The 20,828-nt window shown below is 40.1% G+C and overlaps 1 protein-coding gene across 6 annotated transcripts in view; it reads left to right on the top strand.

Moving 5' to 3' along the window:
• The window catches only part of LOC116941692 (rho-associated protein kinase 2-like), a 65,092-nt gene that overhangs the window by 18,318 nt on the left and 25,946 nt on the right, over positions 1–20,828 (top strand). For 5 of the 6 annotated variants that reach the window (XM_032953022.2, XM_032953017.2, XM_032953021.2 and 2 more), the window contains exons 8-25: positions 1,221–1,365; positions 2,157–2,295; positions 2,807–2,898; positions 3,158–3,317; positions 3,606–3,666; positions 3,785–3,799; positions 4,188–4,270; positions 5,132–5,180; positions 6,282–6,417; positions 8,563–8,654; positions 11,230–11,476; positions 14,064–14,170; positions 15,456–15,612; positions 16,800–16,960; positions 17,559–17,743; positions 19,112–19,181; positions 19,308–19,411; positions 19,860–20,046. In XM_032953022.2, the coding sequence (XP_032808913.2) occupies positions 1,221–1,365; positions 2,157–2,295; positions 2,807–2,898; positions 3,158–3,317; positions 3,606–3,666; positions 3,785–3,799; positions 4,188–4,270; positions 5,132–5,180; positions 6,282–6,417; positions 8,563–8,654; positions 11,230–11,476; positions 14,064–14,170; positions 15,456–15,612; positions 16,800–16,960; positions 17,559–17,743; positions 19,112–19,181; positions 19,308–19,411; positions 19,860–20,046 (2,190 nt within the window). The remainder of the gene's footprint in view (positions 1–1,220; positions 1,366–2,156; positions 2,296–2,806; positions 2,899–3,157; positions 3,318–3,605; positions 3,667–3,784; positions 3,800–4,187; positions 4,271–5,131; positions 5,181–6,281; positions 6,418–8,562; positions 8,655–11,229; positions 11,477–14,063; positions 14,171–15,455; positions 15,613–16,799; positions 16,961–17,558; positions 17,744–19,111; positions 19,182–19,307; positions 19,412–19,859; positions 20,047–20,828) is intronic. The other variant, XM_032953018.2, reaches the window with a different exon arrangement.

Genomic DNA, 20,828 nt, shown 5'->3' with positions numbered 1-20,828 from the left:
TATTAATTGTGCTGATTATGAACATGTCGATTGTTATGTTCCCAACGGTTTTTATTGGAAATTGTTGGCATGACAAATTAGAGGTTTTTTCAATTGAACACTTTTGTTTATATACATTACGAATGATATAAACCTGTATCAATTGGATGACAATGACAGTGTGACTGACTCGGAATGTAGATTTGATCAAATCGCAGATAGGAGCCAACTGCACACTTAATCTCTCTAGGGTGGATAAAATGTGGGTTTTCACTAGTGGTAATCTGGCCCAAGCCCTTGGAATGTGGAATTCCCACCAGTGGTTTAACGCCCATCATGGAGATAAGCACTGTTTAAAGGGGATATACAACTAAACAAAACTGTGGAGGTCTTTTATTTTTTATATGTATCTAGGCTGTTTGTCCTTGGCTATCAACCTTAAATTTGTGGCTTCATGAAAATAAAGTATAGAAAATGGTGTTTCAGCGTTTCCTATGTTACTGTTTTGACATTAAAATGTATGAGAGTAATACCCATGATGTCACTTGTGCCAAGATGGGACATCTGCCCATGATTTGAGTCTCTTTTTATCATTAACAAAGCTTCAAACTTATGTTGGACATTCTGGGACACATGATAGATAGAGATCAATGCAGTAAGAGCTATTTGATTTTTAGATTCTATTTTCCTTTAAGCAGAAGCAATGACTGACTTGTTTTACTTTACACAGCATGGTCAAAATGTGTTACAAGTGATGGTTTATTGGTCGTCAGTGATTATTTTTTCTAGATCATATTCCAGTGATGCTATTGGCATCATGTATAATGAGAGAAAGACATTTACTGTCTAAACTTTCCACAACAAGCATTGTATCACCATGTCAGAAAAGCACTGTAAAATTATACCACAGAACTGTATCTGAAGTCTGTTGAATACCATTTTTATTTGAGGAAGGTGTACAATTTTGATATGCCTTGCATAGTATTCATTGCGTGTTCATTATACTAAGATTTGTAATACATAGAACTGGAATAAGCCAAATAAAGTATAACACTACATTTAATACGACGGATTTTTTTTTCATGTAGTCACTGGTGACCAAATTTGCTTTATTTGCTAAAACACGCTTTAGTCTGAGTGATGCCGGCTTAATTCTCTGAGTTTTTTTTACCTGCTCCCTCAACCACCCAGCCACATAGCTTGTGTTTAACTAAGCAGCATGGTGCCTTGTGTACGTGCAGGACGGCATGGTGCGCTGTGACACCGCGGTTGGCACGCCGGACTATATCTCGCCCGAGGTGCTCCGCTCACAGGGTGGTCAGGGCTACTACGGCCGCGAGTGTGATTGGTGGTCTGTTGGCGTGTTCCTCTTTGAAATGCTCGTTGGTAAGCCGGTGTGGAAATTTTTTACCTTCAGTATAATAATGAGATCTTTTGATTTAAAGCTTTCGTGACTGCAGGGATTCATATTATTGGTTCTTTCAGTAAAGTCACGTAGAGGGGAAACAATAAAATAATAAAAATATTAAACAATACAATTCTCACGACGTTTCGACTGCAACACAAGCAATCATCATAGAATCATCATCACCTGATGATGATTCTACGTGATTTTACCGAAAGAACCAAAAAAAATTAGATCTTTATTTGAACCCAAATTAACCATTTTTATCTGTTCTTCATACTTAACAGAGGGTGGGCCATCAGTGTGTGTGCATATGTTCAAATGGACCTTTGTCATAAGTGTTAACTTTCTTCCTTTTCTCCTAATGCCTTAATTAATTCTGCTGGCATTCCATCCACTTTTGCTTTCCTTGTCAAGCCATTGCTTTTTAAACTTCACTTAGTAATATTCGAGCTCTCAGTTTATTTCTGTCATTTCCTCATTCTATCACTGTCTTATTTGGTTGATTTTGTTTGCCATATAGTTCCTGCTTTACCCTCCTTGTCATACAGTGTACTCTTTCCACTATTTGGTGTTGTCTATGTTCATTAAATTGTTACTGGGAGCATTGTTTTACCCTTACATTAGTGACAGCATTTTTATTAAATTTATTTGATCTGCTTTCAATTTTGACAAGTCCACACTGGGAAAATCCTGTAGGAATTGCTGTAAGCTGTACTTTTTGCACCTTTTTTGTTTTCAACATGACCTCGACCATCGCTGTGTTCCACAGGCGACACCCCATTCTATGCAGAATCGCTGGTCGGCACCTACGGCAAAATCATGGATCACAAGAAGTCGCTCACGTTTCCCGTGGACCTCGACATCTCAAAGAACGCGAAAAGCCTAATTTGCGCCTTCCTGACAGAGAGGCAAGCTTTCACGTTCCTCACATGTAACTTGTTAGCACATTCCGCTTTAACTGCTCAGATAATAAGTGAGGAAAAGTAATTATGGTGAAGTCATTTTACCTTTGTGCTCGTCTTCAGTTTTGTCTCGTACACAATTTTGAGAGTGGAATCCTTTTGTGTTCATACTCTTTGTTTTTTTCGGTAAAGTCACGTAGGTAAAACATCAATAAAATAAATGAAAAAACAACTAAATAAAATCACGGCGTTTCGGAGGCAACACAAGCTTCCGTCTTCAGGTGGAAACCGTCACAGCAGAATTGGAAACCGTCACAGCAAAATTTCCACCTGAAGACAGAAGCTTGTGTTGCCTCTGAAACGTCGTGATTTAATTTAGTTGTTTTTTTTCATTTATTTTATTTTATTGATTTTTTTACCTACGTGACTTTACCAAAAAAACGAAAGAGTGAATCCTTGCAGTCACGAATGCTTCAAATCCTTTTGTGTTAATTACTTGCATTATTGATTAATTTAGGGATGTGCGGCTGGGCAAGAATGGCTTTGCAGAGATAAAGTGTCATGATTTTTTCAAGAATGACCAGTGGACTTGGGAGAACATCCGCGAGAGTAAGTCTCATAATGCCACATTGCAAGACATCTCATGCAAAATTTGTGTTTTCAACCCAGGATCAGCTTTGTAATTTGTACGTCACGTATCTGACAAGCAAAGGAATTAATTTAATTATCTTGCCTCAATGGTTTAAAGTGATATGCCTTTTAGTTTGGCCACTTTATACAATTTGGATGCAAATAATATTTTCCTTGCCAACTCCATTCTTTTGCCCACTTCCTCATGCATCTCCTGTCTTGTTTCTGCTGTCTACAGCGTCTGCTCCCGTGGTACCGGAGCTGTCATCTGACACAGACACGAGCAACTTTGATGAGATCGAGAATGACAAGAGCGCGGATGAGACCTTCCCACAGCCTAAAGCCTTTGTGGGGAACCAGCTGCCATTTGTTGGCTTCACGTACTACAAAGATCACCAGTAATAACTTTTTTCCCCAATTTGCTTTGGTTGAAACGATCTAATTCTGTTTTATCTTGAGCAGTATGTTTGATTTTATATTTCTTCAGATAAATAAAACGACGTCCCACAATTGCATTTTGGGGCATCAAAAGTGTTCAAACTGAAAATCGAACAAGGCAATGTAATGTGTGTTTTCATGCCACCTGTGCGTGGGATGTAGGGTAGAGTGTATACGTTCAGATATTACATCTGGCCAGCATGCGAGGAACAAGAAAATGAGTTTCTCTTGATCTTTTCTGTGCACAGATTGCTAAGTGGAGTGCCTGCTGTGGCGGGAAACAATGAGGAGCCTCTGAAAAGTTCTCAGGTAGAAATTTCACGTGAATGCACAAACTATTATGCCCCAACGACATTGTGTTGCGTGAGTCATCTTTCGTGGTGGTGCAATTTTTAATTGTAACATTTCTGTCATTTTCATTTTTCAGGATGGCAGTTCAGAGGTGAGGCGTAATTTAAACTAATTACCATCTTTCACAGTTGAACAATTATTTTGAAAAACATGAGTTGGCACTGAAATGTATTAAAAGTACTCAATTTACTTATGGGTATACATTTGTACCGACTAAAATGTTCTTTTTATTTTAATCCATGTTGGTTGTATTTGTCAATGAGGTACTAAAATTATGTTGAAGCTCATAAATCATACTTTGCTATAAACTAATATGAGTCTTCAATCACTAATCATTATGCATATACCATGGTTAGCTTCCCTCGGTAAATAGCAAACATTGTTCTTTCGGAAAGAACATTTGTTCTAGTTTGTAAAAAAAAAATACATTTATTTTTTAAATGTCACCATTTAATTAAAAAAAAACAATTCCGTTTTAGGCAGACAAAATGAAAATAGAGATGCTGGAGAGGCAGATGAAGAATGCTGTACAGGTAAAGGATGAAGCCGAACAAAAATGCAGGTAGGAAAACTGCTTTGTTGCATAATTGCATGTTGCTAATATTGACAACCATTATACATCCATCGGTACAATTACACAGGCAAGCCGCATGCCAAGGGCTACTTTGTGAATAGGAGCAATCTGATTTTTGAGGTGTTTAATATTTTGTTGTGTGACTTTTAAAATGTTCCTGCACGCAGGTATACGTACACATCAAAGCTATGTGATAAGTGGCTGATTTGGATGTAGGTGTGTATGTATGGGTTTGAAAAAAAAGATTCTGGATTTCTCCACCAATTTAAATGAGGTGTCATTTGAAAGCTTATGTTTAGTTTATGCAAACAAGGTTAAATAATACCTTTGACCCAATTTGTTTAGCTTTTGGTCCTTGCAACTGTTTATCCTCTCTGCCAACTGTAATAATAGCCCAGCATGACACAGCCTCATTTCATGATCATAAAATTGATGTGTGTGTCATTGGGGAAGGTTTGTTGCTTGTGTGGGTACTTCCCACGCTTGTATAAACTGGTGAGGGTGAGGGACAGGTGAATGATGAATGTCTGACAAGGGTAAGGATGAATCATGTGAGTGACAGCTCATCCATAGTACAGGCTTCGCTGCAATGCTTAATGCTTACGTTTTGTGTATTGTATGTATTTGATGCCTTGAACATTTGTTCTATGAATAGGAGGGGACACGTAACCTTATTTTATATTTTATATATTTATATTGCAACATAAGTAACATTACAGTTAAAAAAGTTAATTATTATTATTTTTTGAATATTTGATGTGAGAAAACATGAGGGTTTGCCTCTTGTTTTTAACTTGTGTTGATAACTTTTAACATTAACTCCAACTCTGGTGTTCATTACAATGTTAGGAATGCAAACTCTCGGCTGGAGAAGTTGTTGAAAGATTTGGAAGAAGAGGTGAGTGTGAATCTAATTGTGTTGCATGACTCAGAACAGCCAATCCTGCCTTGCAGGGGATGTGGCTGACGATGCAAGGTGTGTAACGGCATAGTCGAGGTGTTATGATGAGCCTCCAGGGTCATATTGGCCTTGCCCATGTGAATTGACTATATCATCTTTTGATAATGAAATTTTCAACAAATATCAACTTATTTTCTGCCACTTTTCAGTAAACACAAAAAATACAGTTCCCATTTTATTGACTTGCGGTGGTGAGGCAGTCTGTTTTTGCCAGCTGTGCCTGTTAATGGAAATACATTTTGAAAGTAGCTACTTTAAACGTGCATTTTATGGTGATTTTGTTTTACCATGTTCTTATTTGATATAAAATATATGTGAATGCATTTTAGATGCCAACTTAGAGCTAGAGACAAAGCAGTGGAATGGAGATGTACTTAGAACTAAATTCATTTAGACATCCACTTCTAGTCAACTTGTTCTCAAATTAGATCTCTTGAAGCTGAAATCAATTTGCTATTTTAAAATGTTGAATTTTTAAGGACAGTTTTGGATATTTTTACATTTTCTGATTGGTTACATTCTGGAATGTAATTTGTCTTCGTGTTAACAAAGTTTATGTCACCTGATGCGATGTGACACCACTTGGCAGAAAGAACACGAAAATGGTGTTGTGTGAGGTCATTTTCGAATCGGTTGAAAATCAAACATAAATGCCGAATATAGTGGACATATTGATACCCTCACATTAATTTCACGACTTATCATAATTGAGTTAAAAATGTTATATATTTTTGTCTCCTTTGTATTGATTGCAATTTTTTCTGTCATACAGTTCCCTTTATTAGCCTAAATATAACATAAGCATTCTTAAACGGATAATTAGAAGCATGTATTGTGACCATTAGAATAATTTCAAATGATAAAGCGATATATGCCCAATATGTAGTTAGACTAGAATTTTTAATGTAAATGTTTAAAAAAAGCCCAACGTTTCGCAGACTTTGGTCGCTATCTCAGCCTGGCACTTGAGTGAGCCCACAGCTCCTGACGAGCCGCGCTTGTGCTGCTGCTGCTTCGCCTGCCTCCTGGCCCCGTCAGTGCGTGTCGCGCAAGAATCTGGAAGCGCAACTGAGACAGATGGAGCGAGACAAGGCGCTGGTGCAGCACAAGATGGTAGAGCAGCAGCGCCGGGCCGACGCAGAGAGCGATAAGAAGAGGCATCTTGACGGAGAAGGTCAGAAAATGACTCCCCCCTCGTCCACCCCATGTCCTTTGCTGCTATGAGCAATTGGATTAATTGCTTTAGAAGTGACACCCCTGTTCTGTTCAACATTCCTCTTCATGAAGATAATTGTAGAAAAATGTTTTATGGCTTCTTGTGGCATCGAAAGGTCACTTTTGACACTGGCAGGTACATAGTTAAGTGGCGTTTAAAAGTTGGATTATCCTATCTTAATTAGCAAGTTGGTTTGTGGAGTAGGTTTTTTGTCTGAACAATAATTTAAGTTTTAATATTCCATTCATAAGCAACATAACGAAGCACAAAAATGTGTAATTTATACTGTTGCGTTCTATATAAAATGATAAAAAAGCACTGCATTGCCAATGTTGAATTATAATTAATAGATCTGCACCTTAGTCATGAACACTACAGAAACATATTTACTTGTTAGTCACAGACCCCTCTTCAGTGCAGAAGTAGAGCAGAAATATTGACTGCTTTTCATGGTAACACTGTTCAGAGGTCAACTTTTATTACTCGTCGACTCCCAGACTCTCCTAATCGTGAGACTCGATCTGCCACAACATCTCAGAACTATCAGGCCTTCTCCTTTGACATCTGGATCTTCATACGTCCATTTTGCCCTCTTGATTATCCATACCATTCCAGATGTCTCTTCATTCGTGATCTCTAAAGGAAGGCAACATTGATATACTGTACCTGCCTGAGACATGAGCACTCACCACAGGACCATTGCTTTCCCAAAACTACCTCGGAGAATGGTGACCACATCTGAGCATGCTCATATTCACAATAGAGGTTGTGATATTGCTGTTATCACTAAACCTGACTTCCAAGTTTGACTTTCCACCTCCTTGCTAAGCTTAAACTTTCTGTTGTTCATCACCCACCTAAATCAAATTTAGATTTACGTAATTTTTTTCGACTTTTCCCTCACTTTGGACCTATCTTCCTCCTCTCCATTAATGATTACTGGCAACATCAATATCCATGTTTATGACACTGCTGATACAACCTCAACTATCAGTCACTCGCCAAGGACATATTCTTTCTCTTGTTATATCTAACTCCTGTTCTACTTTCTCCCTTGCACCTAACCTTTTGTCTTTTAGTGACCATCACCTTATATATTTTTCTTATTTCCTTTCCAGGCCCTACTCTCTTTAGGTCCCAAATTTCCTTTCTATCTCTTCTTTGTTGCATGCTTTATCATTACAATAAACCCTTGTTAATTCGACACTATGGGGTTCTGGCTTTGCCAAATTATCCAATATTCCGAATTATGTACAATGGCACTCCCCAGTGCCTCCTGTTCCAATTAAAAGAAAGAAAAAAAATTGTTTTCCAGTTATTTTTTTTCCCAAGAAACGTAACACTTACCATCAGTAACCAGCATTTTTTGCTTAATTTTTACTTAAAGACTACATTCTTTTAAACTTTTACACCACATTACTCGCTGTCAGATGACATCAACTGATGTGACACTTCACTGTTGACATGGGTGTCTTCACAAACCATACGCATTGGCACATCTGCATAAATTCTATCCAAAACTTAGAATTTGTCTTACAGACTAAGGGATTTATACTTCATTCCCTTTATATTACTTCTTCATGTAGGTGTAGATGACATTTCTGAGAGGGTTGGCTTGCACAAAGTGCATAAATAAGGGAACGTCCAAAGCGCGCCACCACTAGACTGAGTTACTGTTTTTGTTGCGGCGTGCGGCGTCATGTATGCCGAAATTGAAACATTTGCTACAGCAATTCGGCTCGTGGAGAATTACTAATATATACGGTATATGCCGAAAGCGCAGCCGTGTCGAAATATCCCCAATTACGAATGATCAAATACCGAAATGATGAGGTTTTACTGTATATTGGTTTATTCAACCATTTAACCCCTCCATTGACTATTATAACAACATTTTAGCTGCACTTACTGATTTCACCCTGAATTAGCCACCACACTGTAAATGGTTACAAGTACAAATCTAATGTTCTGCAATCTGCTTTTAATACATGCATTTGCTCAGTAATGTGTTTAATTGTGAGACAGTGTTCATGATGACATGCGTGTTGTTTGTTTTTAAGTGCTACAATAATTTGTTGTTGAATGTTTATTTTTCTTCCACAGTCAATAGCCTAAAAGAGCAGCTGGAGGAGCTTAAGAAAAAGAATCAAAATTCACAAGTCTCAAATGAAAAAGTCACCTTATTACAAAAACAGGTAAACGTGCCACAAATTACAAATGAGGAATTGAACTCATTTAAAGAGTGGATGATTATACAGGAAAGGCTTCCCTTTTCTACATAAATGCCAAGTGCCTTTTGTCAGTACTCTGGAGAGGACATTTTAAGTGGATAAGTAACCTCCAATCACCATTTTTCTTCAGCTTGGCTGTGTATTAAATATAGCACATTTTGTGTGTATGATTGCAGCAGTGGAATATGTTGTGGGCCACTGTTGACTCAACATTAACTTTGGAGAATAACTATTCTTTCTGACCTCACCTGACAATGACAAGACAGCGGTTTAGCCATTGAGAGGACAATTGGCAAAGGAATTTCTCCTATATTTGAAGCTTTCGTGACTGCAACGATTCATACTCTTTGGTTTTTTCGGTAAAGTCATGTAGGTAAAACAAAATTAAAATGAAAAGAAAACAACTAAATTAAAATGCTCGCGAATTCGGTCAGAAATAAATCAGATTTGAACAAATGAGATTTGAAACACGGCAGAACGAATTCTTCGGACGTGGCTGATCATTGTTTCAACACAGCGGGTTCCCATGACATTATTTACCAAAGTACTCTGCAAACCTCCCGGTTATTACCAAAGATTTGTCCATGAAGCCATCCAGATATACAAACATAGACACAACTTCAACCGAGAGGATGGTTTTTAATTAAGCAACCACTGGAAAGATGTCATAAACCAAGTCAAAACTTCAGCTACCTTATAAGCGCACAGCCTTTTTTTACCATTTTTTCATTGCCCCTGTGCAGTGAACCACCGCTTCCCCCGAACCCTCAACATAACAAAAGACGGATTAACTTAGCCCCGCACGCCAGCGTGGCTCCTTGCTTGGCTCCTCCCCCCCACCTTAACCTTAGCCCCGCACGCCGTCGTGGCTCCCTGCTTGGCTCCTCCCCCCCACCTTAATCTTAGCCCCGCAACGCCGTCGTGGCTCCCTGCTTGGCTCCTCCCCACCACCTTAACCTTAGCCCCGCACGCCGTCGTGGCTCCTTGCTTGGCTCCTCCCCCCCACCTTAATCTTAGCCCCGCAACGCCGTCGTGGCTCCCTGCTTGGCTCCTCCCCACCACCTTAACCTTAGCCCCGCAACGCCGTCGTGGCTCCCTGCTTGGCTCCTCCCCCCCACCTTAACCTTAGCCCCGCACGCCGTCGTGGCTCCTTGCTTGGCTCCTCCCCCCCCCCTTAACCTTAGCCCCGCACACCGTCGTGGCTCCCTGCTTGGCTCCTCCCCCCCCACCTTAACCTGTATATAAGCTCGAGTGTCTCAGCTCCCCACTTGATGCAGCTATCTTGCTGTGACTGTTCCACCTGAAGACGGATGCTTGTGTTGCCTCCGAAACGTCGTGATTTGATTTAGTTTTCTTTTATTTTAATTTTGTTTTACCTACGTGACTTACCGAAAAAACCAAAGAGTATAAAGGAATTCCTGTCCAAGTCAGAATAGCTTCTGGTGATCCACTCCTGTCTGGGTAAAAGTTTCCCATTTTCTCCCCTCAACATTCCGGTTGCCTTTGCCCAAATTTGCATTTGTGCCTTTTTAGAGGTGGAAGTATCCATTAATAACTCTTGCAAAGTACTGCAATTCTCTTGAGTTGAAATGTAGCCCAATTAAGTGAAAACTAAATTTAATGAGATTTTTTGGTGCAATCAATGGTGACTGGGTTCAGACAATTAATTCGCTACATTTGAGAACTAATCTCAAGTATGGGAAACTCAAAATGATCATTTAGGGTTTGGGTGCCATTTTCTTATCAAAGCCCTGTTCTTTTCGTGACTATTAAATTAACCTATTGTTCATAATTTTAGTTGTATTGCTTTTTGTATTGTAAAAATTATATATTTTTTTAGTATTATCAAAACAATTAAAAATAAAGGCAAAAAAAACACCACTGCAACTATCGAATGTCACAAGCCTATTATGAGACCCACATTCCAAGTGATACAGTAGTTAATGTATAATATTCTACTTATCTGAGACTGCCTGGCATGTGACATTTTTGCGTTACATGCAAGAGCTGCTATCAATGTGTATTTTTTTGCATGCTGTTCAATATTTATTGAACTTTTTGTGGTTCGATTATATTTTTTTCTTCCAGTTTTAAGGGATCCTCCAAAATCCCAATATATATAGGTGCATTGGATATCTATCCACTCGTATTATATCGAGGGCACCACTGTATTTGAACCCAGCGTGTTAGCAGTGCCTGCCCACTACTCTAACCACGGAGCTACTAGGCTACTCCTTACCTTCAACCACTTTGTTGAGCTGTCATTTGTGGCCAGGTAAATTCTGAAAAATAAGTGAATACCTCAGGGGGTTTACCTGGTAAGATAAGTTTTATTCGTATAGGTGATTTGTTTACCTCTCCTATACTTTGCACTCCTATCGTGTTTTTCTATTGTTTATTGTTGTAACGTTTTAACTCCCGCCCGAACTGGAAATATGTTAAAAAGAGCTTCATAAGCTCATTGGATTCCTCCCGTATAAATACATCTTCTAATTGCGATCTTTAACATCACGGCACGTCCGCCCCCCCGCCCCGGCAGCTTGATGACAGCCTGGAGGAGCTTCGCTCGGAGCGGGAGGCATGCAGCCGGGCCAAAAAGGTGCAGGCGGAGGGGGCACGTGCCCTGGCCGCCCTGGAGGACGCCAACCGCGAGCTGGGCGAGCACGTGCGCAAGCTGGAAGGAGAGAAGCTGGCACTGGAAAAAGAGCTCATCGGCCTGCAGTCGGCACTTGACTCGGAGCGCAGGGACCGCACGCAGGGCTCGGAGCTCATTTCCGACCTACAGAGTACGCCCTCTAACCTCACGCTCTCGCTCAGTGTTTTGCTTAAAAATTCATAGTAAATCTATATATATGAAAGGGAAATTTGTGAATATGTGTGACTGTTCTATGTTTAGCATACTTCCCAACATGCAAAAAACTTGAAATTTGACATGTGGGTAGCTTCCAGACGGTACACAATGCGAAAAGTATAAAAATGGACTTTTGTATTTTGGGAGGTGAGAGGGGCGCAATAATGGATATATTTTGCACGGCAAGTGAGTGGTGACGTTACATCTGTGATGTCACCCACATGCGGCAGCGTCACGCAGTGTGCCTGCTGACGTCATGCATCCCCCCCCACCCTCCACGTAGGCCGTGTATTAATCCAAGACAAGAATCCAAATCTCGGGCGAAGCCGGGTCATAAAGCTAGTATTCGATATTTCACCAGCTATTATATTTTTTCTTTGCATTCTTAGTTGTGATATGATCTGACCATTTTTCGCTGGTATCAAAAATGATGACGAGAATAGGCTTCATCTTCTTTGGTTCTTTCGGTAAAGTCACGTAGAATGAGAATAAAATAATATCTTCTTTGGTTCTTTCGGTAGAGTCACGTAGAATGATAATAAAATAATAAATTGATAAAATAAAATAACACAATAATATTCTCACGACGTTTCGGCCACAACACAAGCGGCCTTCATCAGGTGAAGGGGGCGAGACTGTCTGGTAGGACAGCGCTGGAGTGAAAGAGCCACGTTCAGATACGGCCTTTAAGCTGTGTGGGAGGAACAAAGCGCCTTGACAAAGGAATTAGCATATAATTTAGCATTGAAATGGCTGAATGATTAGCTTGTGACTGGTCACAGAAATAGCTATGTTAAAAGTTAAAGCATACACACCCGCAGAGGCACCCATTGTTAAAGGAATTAGCATAGAATTTAGCATTGAAATAGCTAAGTTAAGGCATACACATCCGCAGAGGCACCCCTTGACAATGGAATTAGCATAGAATTTAGCATTGAGATAGCTGAGTGATTAGCTTGTACCTGCTGCAGAAATAGAGCTTGTACCTGCTGCAGAAATAGCTACGTTAAAGTCAGAGCATACACATTCACCGAGGCCCTTAGTACAAATCAAACAGGAGAATTTAGCATTGAAATAACTAGGCGAATCCAGCATTGAAACAACTGAGTGGTTAGCTAGTGACTGGTCACAGAAATGACTACACATCTGAGCTATTCACAGTACTATATAGTGAACCAATAAAAACTAAAATATAAATTACCTTCATGTTATCAATAACTCTATATTCTCCAATCAGCTAAGCTACCAACAATAAGTCGTTATATATCACAATGCTACACAGCTTAAAGGCCGTATCTGAACGTGGCTCTTTCACTCCAGCGCTGTCCTACCAGACAGTCTCGCCCCCTTCACCTGATGAAGGCCGCTTGTGTTGTGGCCGAAACGTCGTGAGAATATTATTGTGTTATTTTATTTTATCAATTTATTATTTTATTATCATTCTACGTGACTTTACCGAAAGAACCAAAGAAGATGAATCATTGCAGTCACGAAAGCTTTAAATCGAAATAAAATAATAAATTGATAAAATAAAATAACACAATAAAATTGTGTTGTGGCCGAAACGGCGTGAGAATTTTATTGTGTTATTTTATCAATTTATTATTTTATTCTCATGCTACGTGACTTTACCGAATGAACCAAAGAAGATGAATCCTTGCAGTCACGAAAGCTTTAAATCGAGAATAGGCTTTACCATATTCGGCAACAGTACAGATATATGTCTAAACGCCGAATAAACACCTGCATCAACCACACATGCTTGTGGTAGAACAATGTGTTTGTACATCTTAACATCTGTATTATTGTCGAAAGGGTAAATCCTATTCTTTTTCACAATTTCGATGCCGGAAAAATATTATCCCATGCAGTTCAATCCGAGGTTTTAATGCTTTGATATTTGCATTGCCTTTGTCCTTTTTGCCTCTTGGTGTTCTCTGGTCTAAAACTGGTGAGACAAGGCAAGAGAGGAGGCTGTCTGGTGTAGGCCAATCAGTTTCAAAGACAATGCAAACATTATCAAAGCACGTTTGTTTGTATGTTGTACCACAAGCAAGTCTGGTTAATGCAGACTTGATGCCTTGCAATGGGTGTTTATTTGGTGTTTGAACATCATAACACCTTTTTCATTGCCGGAAAAGGGTAAAGCCTATTCTTTTTCCATCAAGGTTAGGATGTGCGCAATTCTGCATATGCTATTCCGGTTGCTTGCGCGGCAAGTAGTGGCGTGGTTAGCGCTATCCAATGAACCTGGCAATCTAAGTTCGGTTCCCAGGTGCACTGTGCAAACATCAACACTGCAGATGCAAAGGCAGATGAGCGTAGTGCTAGCCACACTCCAGTGCCTCATTCACCGCTCCAACCTTGATATAGATGGTCGTGAACAGCATTTGCCACAGCAGTCTGTCAGGTTATATCAGGAACCTTTTGTGTGCATGTATGTATGTCCTTGTGCATTTGTTTGTTTGTGTGTGTGTACGTGCTTCTTCAATGGGAAAATGTCACAATTCTCGTTGCCACAGGCCGACTGTCCTCGCTGCAGGAGGAGCTGAAGGATCTCCGGAGCAGCCTGTCGAGGGCAGAAGTTGAGCGTGGACAGCTGCAAGACAAGCTGTCCTGCATCGAGAAGGTTTCCTTCACTCGCACACCCACCCATCCACTTACCTGATTCTCCAGTTTAGCAACGCACGAACCACCTGCTTACCAATGCATCCACCTAATTAGTTCACCTTTATATTCTTAGCTCTTTCAGTAAAGTCACGTTGAAGGGAAACAATAAAATAATAAAATATATATAAAACAATAATAATTCTCACGACGTTTCGAGCATAACACAGTCGTCATCATCATCATGACGACCGTTTGTGTTATGGTCGAAACGTCGTGAGAATTTCTATTGTTATATATATATTTTATTGTTTCCCTTCAACGTTACTTTACCGAAAGAGCTAAGAATATGAATTACTGCAGTCACGAAAGCTTTAAATCAAAATTTAGTTCACCTTTGATTTACTAACTCACCATTACACACGGCAACCCGCCCTCTATCCTATACGTCTACCCACCTACCAGACTGTTAAGTCACCCACTCGCTAATTAATCCATTCAAACACACGTATCTGTACAGCTAAATTTTATTTTTCCTGTTTAGTCACATTCAATAATTTGCCCATTGTTGTACTTTCCTACTAATTTCCACAGCTTACCCCTATGATTTTAAAACTATTCCCACTTTGTTCTAGCAAGTATTTTTATTTACCACTCTTAGTAAATGTGGTTTAGCTCTATTTTTAGCACAGCTTGGACATAATTTTAATCTGGTTTTGAAATATATTAAAAAATAATCACATCGTTTGCACTGTGCACATGTTTAGAAAGTAATTTTAAAATGAAGGCAATCAAAACATTTCGGCGGAATGAGTCATCTAGGGATGTCATAGCTTCAGATAGTAAGATTGAAAAAATATTTTTTATAATATAAATACTTTCATCACCACCAAATTTATTTTTTTCGAGTAAAAAGGAGTGGTTATCCATTATCAGTTCCAGATAAACACTGTTATTGCGTTTGTCCACAATATTTTCCACCACTTGAGTGCAACATGGGTGTAGAGGTAACGCAATGGTTAGTGAATCTTGCTTTGAACTCAGTGACCCGAGTGTGATTACTGTCAACATCAATGGCGAGTGATATCTAAATCGATCCTTGACACAACAACACCCCCCCCCCTTCACAAACCCACGCTGACCAGTGAAGTATGATGAAACAACCCCCTTGACTGAACGTCATGGGTTGGGTGGCCTTTTTCCAGCACTGGATTCATAAAGAGATCTATACGTATGCAACACGGTTACAAAAAGTAATTAACATCCTGAATTTCTGCTGCTTATATATTGTTTTTTACCGCACGCAGGAGAAGAGCAGCATTGAGATTGACCTCAACTTCAAGCTGAAAACAATTCAACAGCTCCTTGAGCAGGAGACACGCGAGCACCGGGAGGCGAAGGCTCGCCTCGCCGATCGCAGTAGTCTCGAAACGGCCGAGGAGGCGCACTCCCAGGCCATCAGCGGTACGGCCCCTCGCAGCTCATCGCTCGCCGCCCACCGAGTCCACCCTCTACACGTGCTGCGTCGCTCAAAGGCGCGCCTGCCTTGGGCATGGCACTGTGGAGGACGTTGCCATTGTACCTCTTGTGCATTGCTCTACAGCGTTTTTGTTTTATGCTTTGATTTTTGCTTTCATACTGTACTTGTTTTTACCCGCATCTCCCTCGAAAAGAGACGTTTGGTCTCAATTGGCCCTTACCTTGTGTAGGTACCCTGCAGAGGAATTTTCATGCAGTGATTGTGCTACGAATTGACAAATCCCATGCACTTGACATGTATGGATTCCAGATTCCATATTTCCATTTTAGTGCCAATCTGGAATCTTGAGCGCTTGACATTCAGACAATTTTGAATGCTTCTTTGGTTCTTTCGGTAAAGTCACGTAGAATGAGAATAAAATAAGACAATAAAATTCTCACGACGTTTCGGCCACAACACAAGTAGCCTTCATCAGGTGAAAGAACAGAACTGTCGGGACGACAGTGCTACAATTGTAGCACTGTCGTCCCGACAGTTCACCTGATGAAGGCTACTTGTGTTGTGGCCGAAACGTCGTGAGAATTTTATTGTCTTATTTTATTTATTTTATTCTCATTCTACGTGACTTTACCGAAAGAACCAAAGAAGATGAATCCTTGCAGTCACGAAAGCTTTAAATCGAAATTTAATTTTGAATGCGTTAGCAGTCTTTTATGCACATCTTCAAAATGTCCAAGTACAGCTAGCCTTAGATTGTGTAAGAGCTTTCTATTTAATTCAAAGTAGAATGTTGTGACCCCCTCGGTTCCTCTAATCCAAACAATGCAACAAGATTTTAAAGCAGTACTTTTCATCAGAATTCTTTGAAGATGAACTGAGCCTGTTTTACTCTGTACATTTTTTCAAGATTTTCATTTATATATTAGACTCAATAGTAAACAATCAAATATAAATGACTTGATCTTAATATTAAGAGAATTTCTTCATGTCAAATAAACTCAATGAATCATTATTTCAGGGCACTCTGAATTGTATAATCTAACAAATTTCATGTGCCGCAGTAGGGCACTCTAACCCTTGCACATCTCCGATCTCATATTGGTAATGAGAATTGTATTGCTCAGGATGCTTGCTGATGCAACGTTCGCCTTTGTCCTGCACACCCACACAGAGCTGGAGAGCAAACTGGTGGAGGAGAAGGCAAGCAAGCAGAGGCTGGAAGCAGGACAAGTGGAGGCTGAGAAGCGCTGCTCAATGTTGGAGCTGGATCTGAAGCAGTCAACACATAACACTGAGCTGCTCCTCACACAGAAGGAGCGCCTGGATGAAGAGGTCAGCGATGCATAGCATGAGGATACGGAGGATGATATTTAACACAAAACTGTGGTTTGACCATTGGTGTTTTACCTATGTGCTGTGGTTCACAGTCGATCTGTATCATTCGAGTCAACAAGACCCACATAGTAGCTACCTTCGCTGGTGAAGTGACATGAGTGTCTGGAATGGGGAAAATGGGTTGGCTGGGTGTCCCTTTGCAACTTCAGATGTGTAGGAGAGATTGTGAAGCAAATAGAGGTGAATGTGGACAGTGAAATTAATTGGCCTCCACAAAAAAACAAAATTTATAATCTATTGTTATGCTGTCATTCATTGAAGTGGGAACAGAATATATTTATAAGAGCATCGAGGTTAATTTACAAAGCAATCTGCCTCTTGTCAAAGCAATGGACAGGTTGTTTCTCAGATTAAGGAGTGCTAGGTTGAATATAAAAATATACAATATGTTTTCAGCTTTCTGAATAGTGACTGCGTAGCATTTTAAATAATGTCTATGGATTGTTCACTGCTCAGAGAATATATCGGATTTCATTGGCAGGTGCTTGACACGCAGGATGTGTTGCCTTGCGGCTAATTTTAATGGCTCCCACAGGTGAGAAACCTGGTACTCAAGCTGGAACAGGAGACCCAGAAGAGGCAGCTGGCTCTTAACGACATGAAGGCACAGTCGCAGCAGCTGAGCGTTGTGCGTGCCTCTGAGAAACAGCTCAAACAGGAGATCAACCTTCTCCTGGCAGAGAAGACTGCCCTGGAGAAGCAACTCACCGACCTCAGAAAGTACGAGCTTCTCTGCTACTCTCCATGTCTATTGCCCCAAGTTCAGTGCATTTTTTAACGTGTAAAAAAAAAGTTACGTTTATCCCAATTGTACAGCCAGTATGTATGTTGAACTTCTTTCTCACCGTACATAGGCAACCGTGCTAATCGGAATGTCATATGATACAAATTATTCGTTTGGAGCTGTTGCAGAACAGTTCCACGCTTCCTGTTAGAAATTGGGCCACAGAGGTCCCTTCAGGTCACTTCTGGTCCACATTGTAGGGGCAGCACTTTCTTACCTGCTTAGCCGTAAATATTTATTATTTTCAGAGTTAAAATTTAGACAAATTAACATAAAAAAAACTTCATGTCATAGTTTATGTAGTTGTTGGTGACTAGGTTGAGACCATCACTCATTGCACTTGAGAACTCAATTTAACCACAACCCATGATCTCAGTGGTGCCAGCTCAATGCTCTGACCTCTGGGTCATTTAGCCACTTATGAGTTAAACAAATGCTTTAAAATGCCTGCATCCTTAAATAAGCAATTGCTTCATGTATTTTTGGTAGCCACTGAGTGAGAAGTGATAGCTTCGCACTCCTATGGCGGTGACCACCCTCTCCAAATAGACTTCCACTATGTAATTTCCACAAAGTGGTACTTGTTTTGGAAGGATCATTGGCTGGCTAAAACATTCGATTTGGGTTTTAGCTCATTATTTTTTCAGTCAGGTACTCTCCCAATCATGAGGCTGCCTCAAATTGGGCATTGGTGAAAGTGGTAGGATGTGCAAGTGTGTGTTGATTTCTGCTCAAGTTAGTGTAGGACAGCACTCCTCTCCCATTATAGCTCTGAGCCAAGATTAAAAATATTCCACTTTCCTCTTCACGTCATTTTATCAATCCTGGATTGATGAAGGGGCTGAGGTGACCTCCGACTGGAATTTAAAATTGAAACCTTCTGATTTGAAACCACTCACTACAGCTGTGCCACCTGGCTGTTGTTTATACTCTAAAGACAAATAAATGGGTGGGAAATATTAACAGCAGGTGGTATTGAACAGACTATGAAATAATTAACTTGTTAGTAACTCTGGGTGGAAATATAAACTTGATGAGTGCCCATAGCAGTAGACTATGAACTAAAAAAATATGACTGCTACTATTTGCTGTAGTCAGAAATTGATTGCAAATAAATATTTATATTGATGAATGTATTGAGCTTTCATTTTAGAGTTAAATGTTATATGCAGGAAGTGACTTTGGCTTTTAGCTGGGGTTATATTTATAGGGGCAGCTGCTGTGTTTAATTATCATAATGTAAAATGATTGTTTCAGGGTTTGTGCTATCTCTGCGAACCGGTTTCTTCCCATTACACTCCTAGGTGGCGACTTGACACGGAAGGGCAGATGAGAGAACTGCAGGATCAGCTGGAGACAGAGCAGTACTTCACGGTAAACATTTAATGAGCATGGATGTTTATGCTAGCTCTATACCTTTATTATTGATTTACAGTTTAACTTATCCTATTGAAATCCATTTAATTGTCTATTTTTGTATTTTCTTGCTCTGTTTTGTAGACTTTGTACAAAACGCAGGCTCGGGAGCTGAAAGATGATTGTGAAGAAAAGACAAAGTTGAACAAGGAGTTCAAACAGAAAGTTCATGAGCTGCAGGATGAAAGGTGCTTTGTCTGCCATGTTTTGCCATTTTTATTATGTTTTTAAGCATATTTTGCATTTGCTACAACAAACTTTAATTTCTAGCTGATGCTTTAATTTCCCTAATATGTAGAATTTGGCAGCCAATATGATTCATATTTGATTTTGGGGTTCGTCCACATTCAGCCAAGCAAATTAAATGATAACGTGTACAAGCGATTAATTTGCCAATTATTGTGTTGGCTAACCGGTAAGGTGAACACATTCTCCCAACCATATTTAGAAATTAGATGCAATTTTAATTTCTACATTTAATCCCTACTTTTTTGTCAGTTTTCCAGTGTAGACTTAAGTAAAATTGGAATTTAATTAACAGGCAACATTTATAACAAGACATTACAAAACTGCCTTGTCTGTCTGCTCATGTAACTGGAATCAGACTGTCATCTGCTTTGCACTCCACCATTATAGGGATTCGTTGGCGGCACAGCTAGAGTTTGTGGCAAGCAAGGTGGACTCGGAGCAATCGGCACGCTCCCATGCAGAAGAGCAGTTCTCCAACATCGAGCAGGAGAAGATCATGAAGGAGCTAGAGATCAAGGAGGTGGCGCAGCGATACAAGCAGGAGCTTGTACAGAAAGAACGCCTCATTACAGATGTACATAGTGCATGGTGGTAAAATAGGACCAAAGCAGGTTTCAAACACCAGCTCTGGAGTGACAATATTCAAAGTTCAATCACGTAAAGCAAGCTGTGCAAAAAACAGTCAATGTAGTGCTACCTATCGATCTCCTATACTGAATAAATCTTATAATGGTTTGGGTTGGCGTAACTCTGCAACAACCCACACTATCTCCTGTCCCCTTTCTGCTCAATTTGTTTCATTATCTCTACCCAGAATTTAGTTTGGTTTCGCACTCCTCGGCATGCCCCTTTGCCTAACCTCCATGCTGCCATCTGACCCATTCCCAACCTCTTCTGCTGCTCATCCTTGCTCAATGCTGCTGCATCCCTTTCTCACCTTTTCATCATTTGCCACCATGACTGCCCCTGAAACTCAATGCTGATGGACCCTGTCCCCACTTTGAATGCCCTGGGGACTTGGTGTTGCCCTGTGCACTGGTGCTCCCTTTGGCTTGTTGTTGGTACATGGCCATGCTTGCTGTGCTACAGTTGCTCTCCTCTCTCCCATGTTTCACTACCGTGACCCATCACTCCACACCACTCCCACATTTACCCGAGTGTGGATTTGTGCATTTTAATTTAAGGATTTTGCGATACAATTGCATTTATACCCTATAATACATTTAATATGTTTATGAACCAGTTCAAAATACTATTTTTTTTTCCTTTTGAGTTTCAAACAAAGTAATTTACTTACACTCCTCTCCTTTTTACACTTTATACAGAATTGCATATGTTTTGTTACTGTAAAGAAAG

The sequence above is a fragment of the Petromyzon marinus genome, chromosome 12 (assembly GCF_048934315.1).
Source record: "Petromyzon marinus isolate PM22_M1 ecotype Great Lakes invasive population chromosome 12, UKy_Petmar_22M1.pri1.0, whole genome shotgun sequence".
Lineage (NCBI taxonomy): Eukaryota > Metazoa > Chordata > Hyperoartia > Petromyzontiformes > Petromyzontidae > Petromyzon > Petromyzon marinus.
Note: the sequence above shows the minus strand (reverse complement) of the source record. Positions and strands in the feature narration are given on the sequence as shown.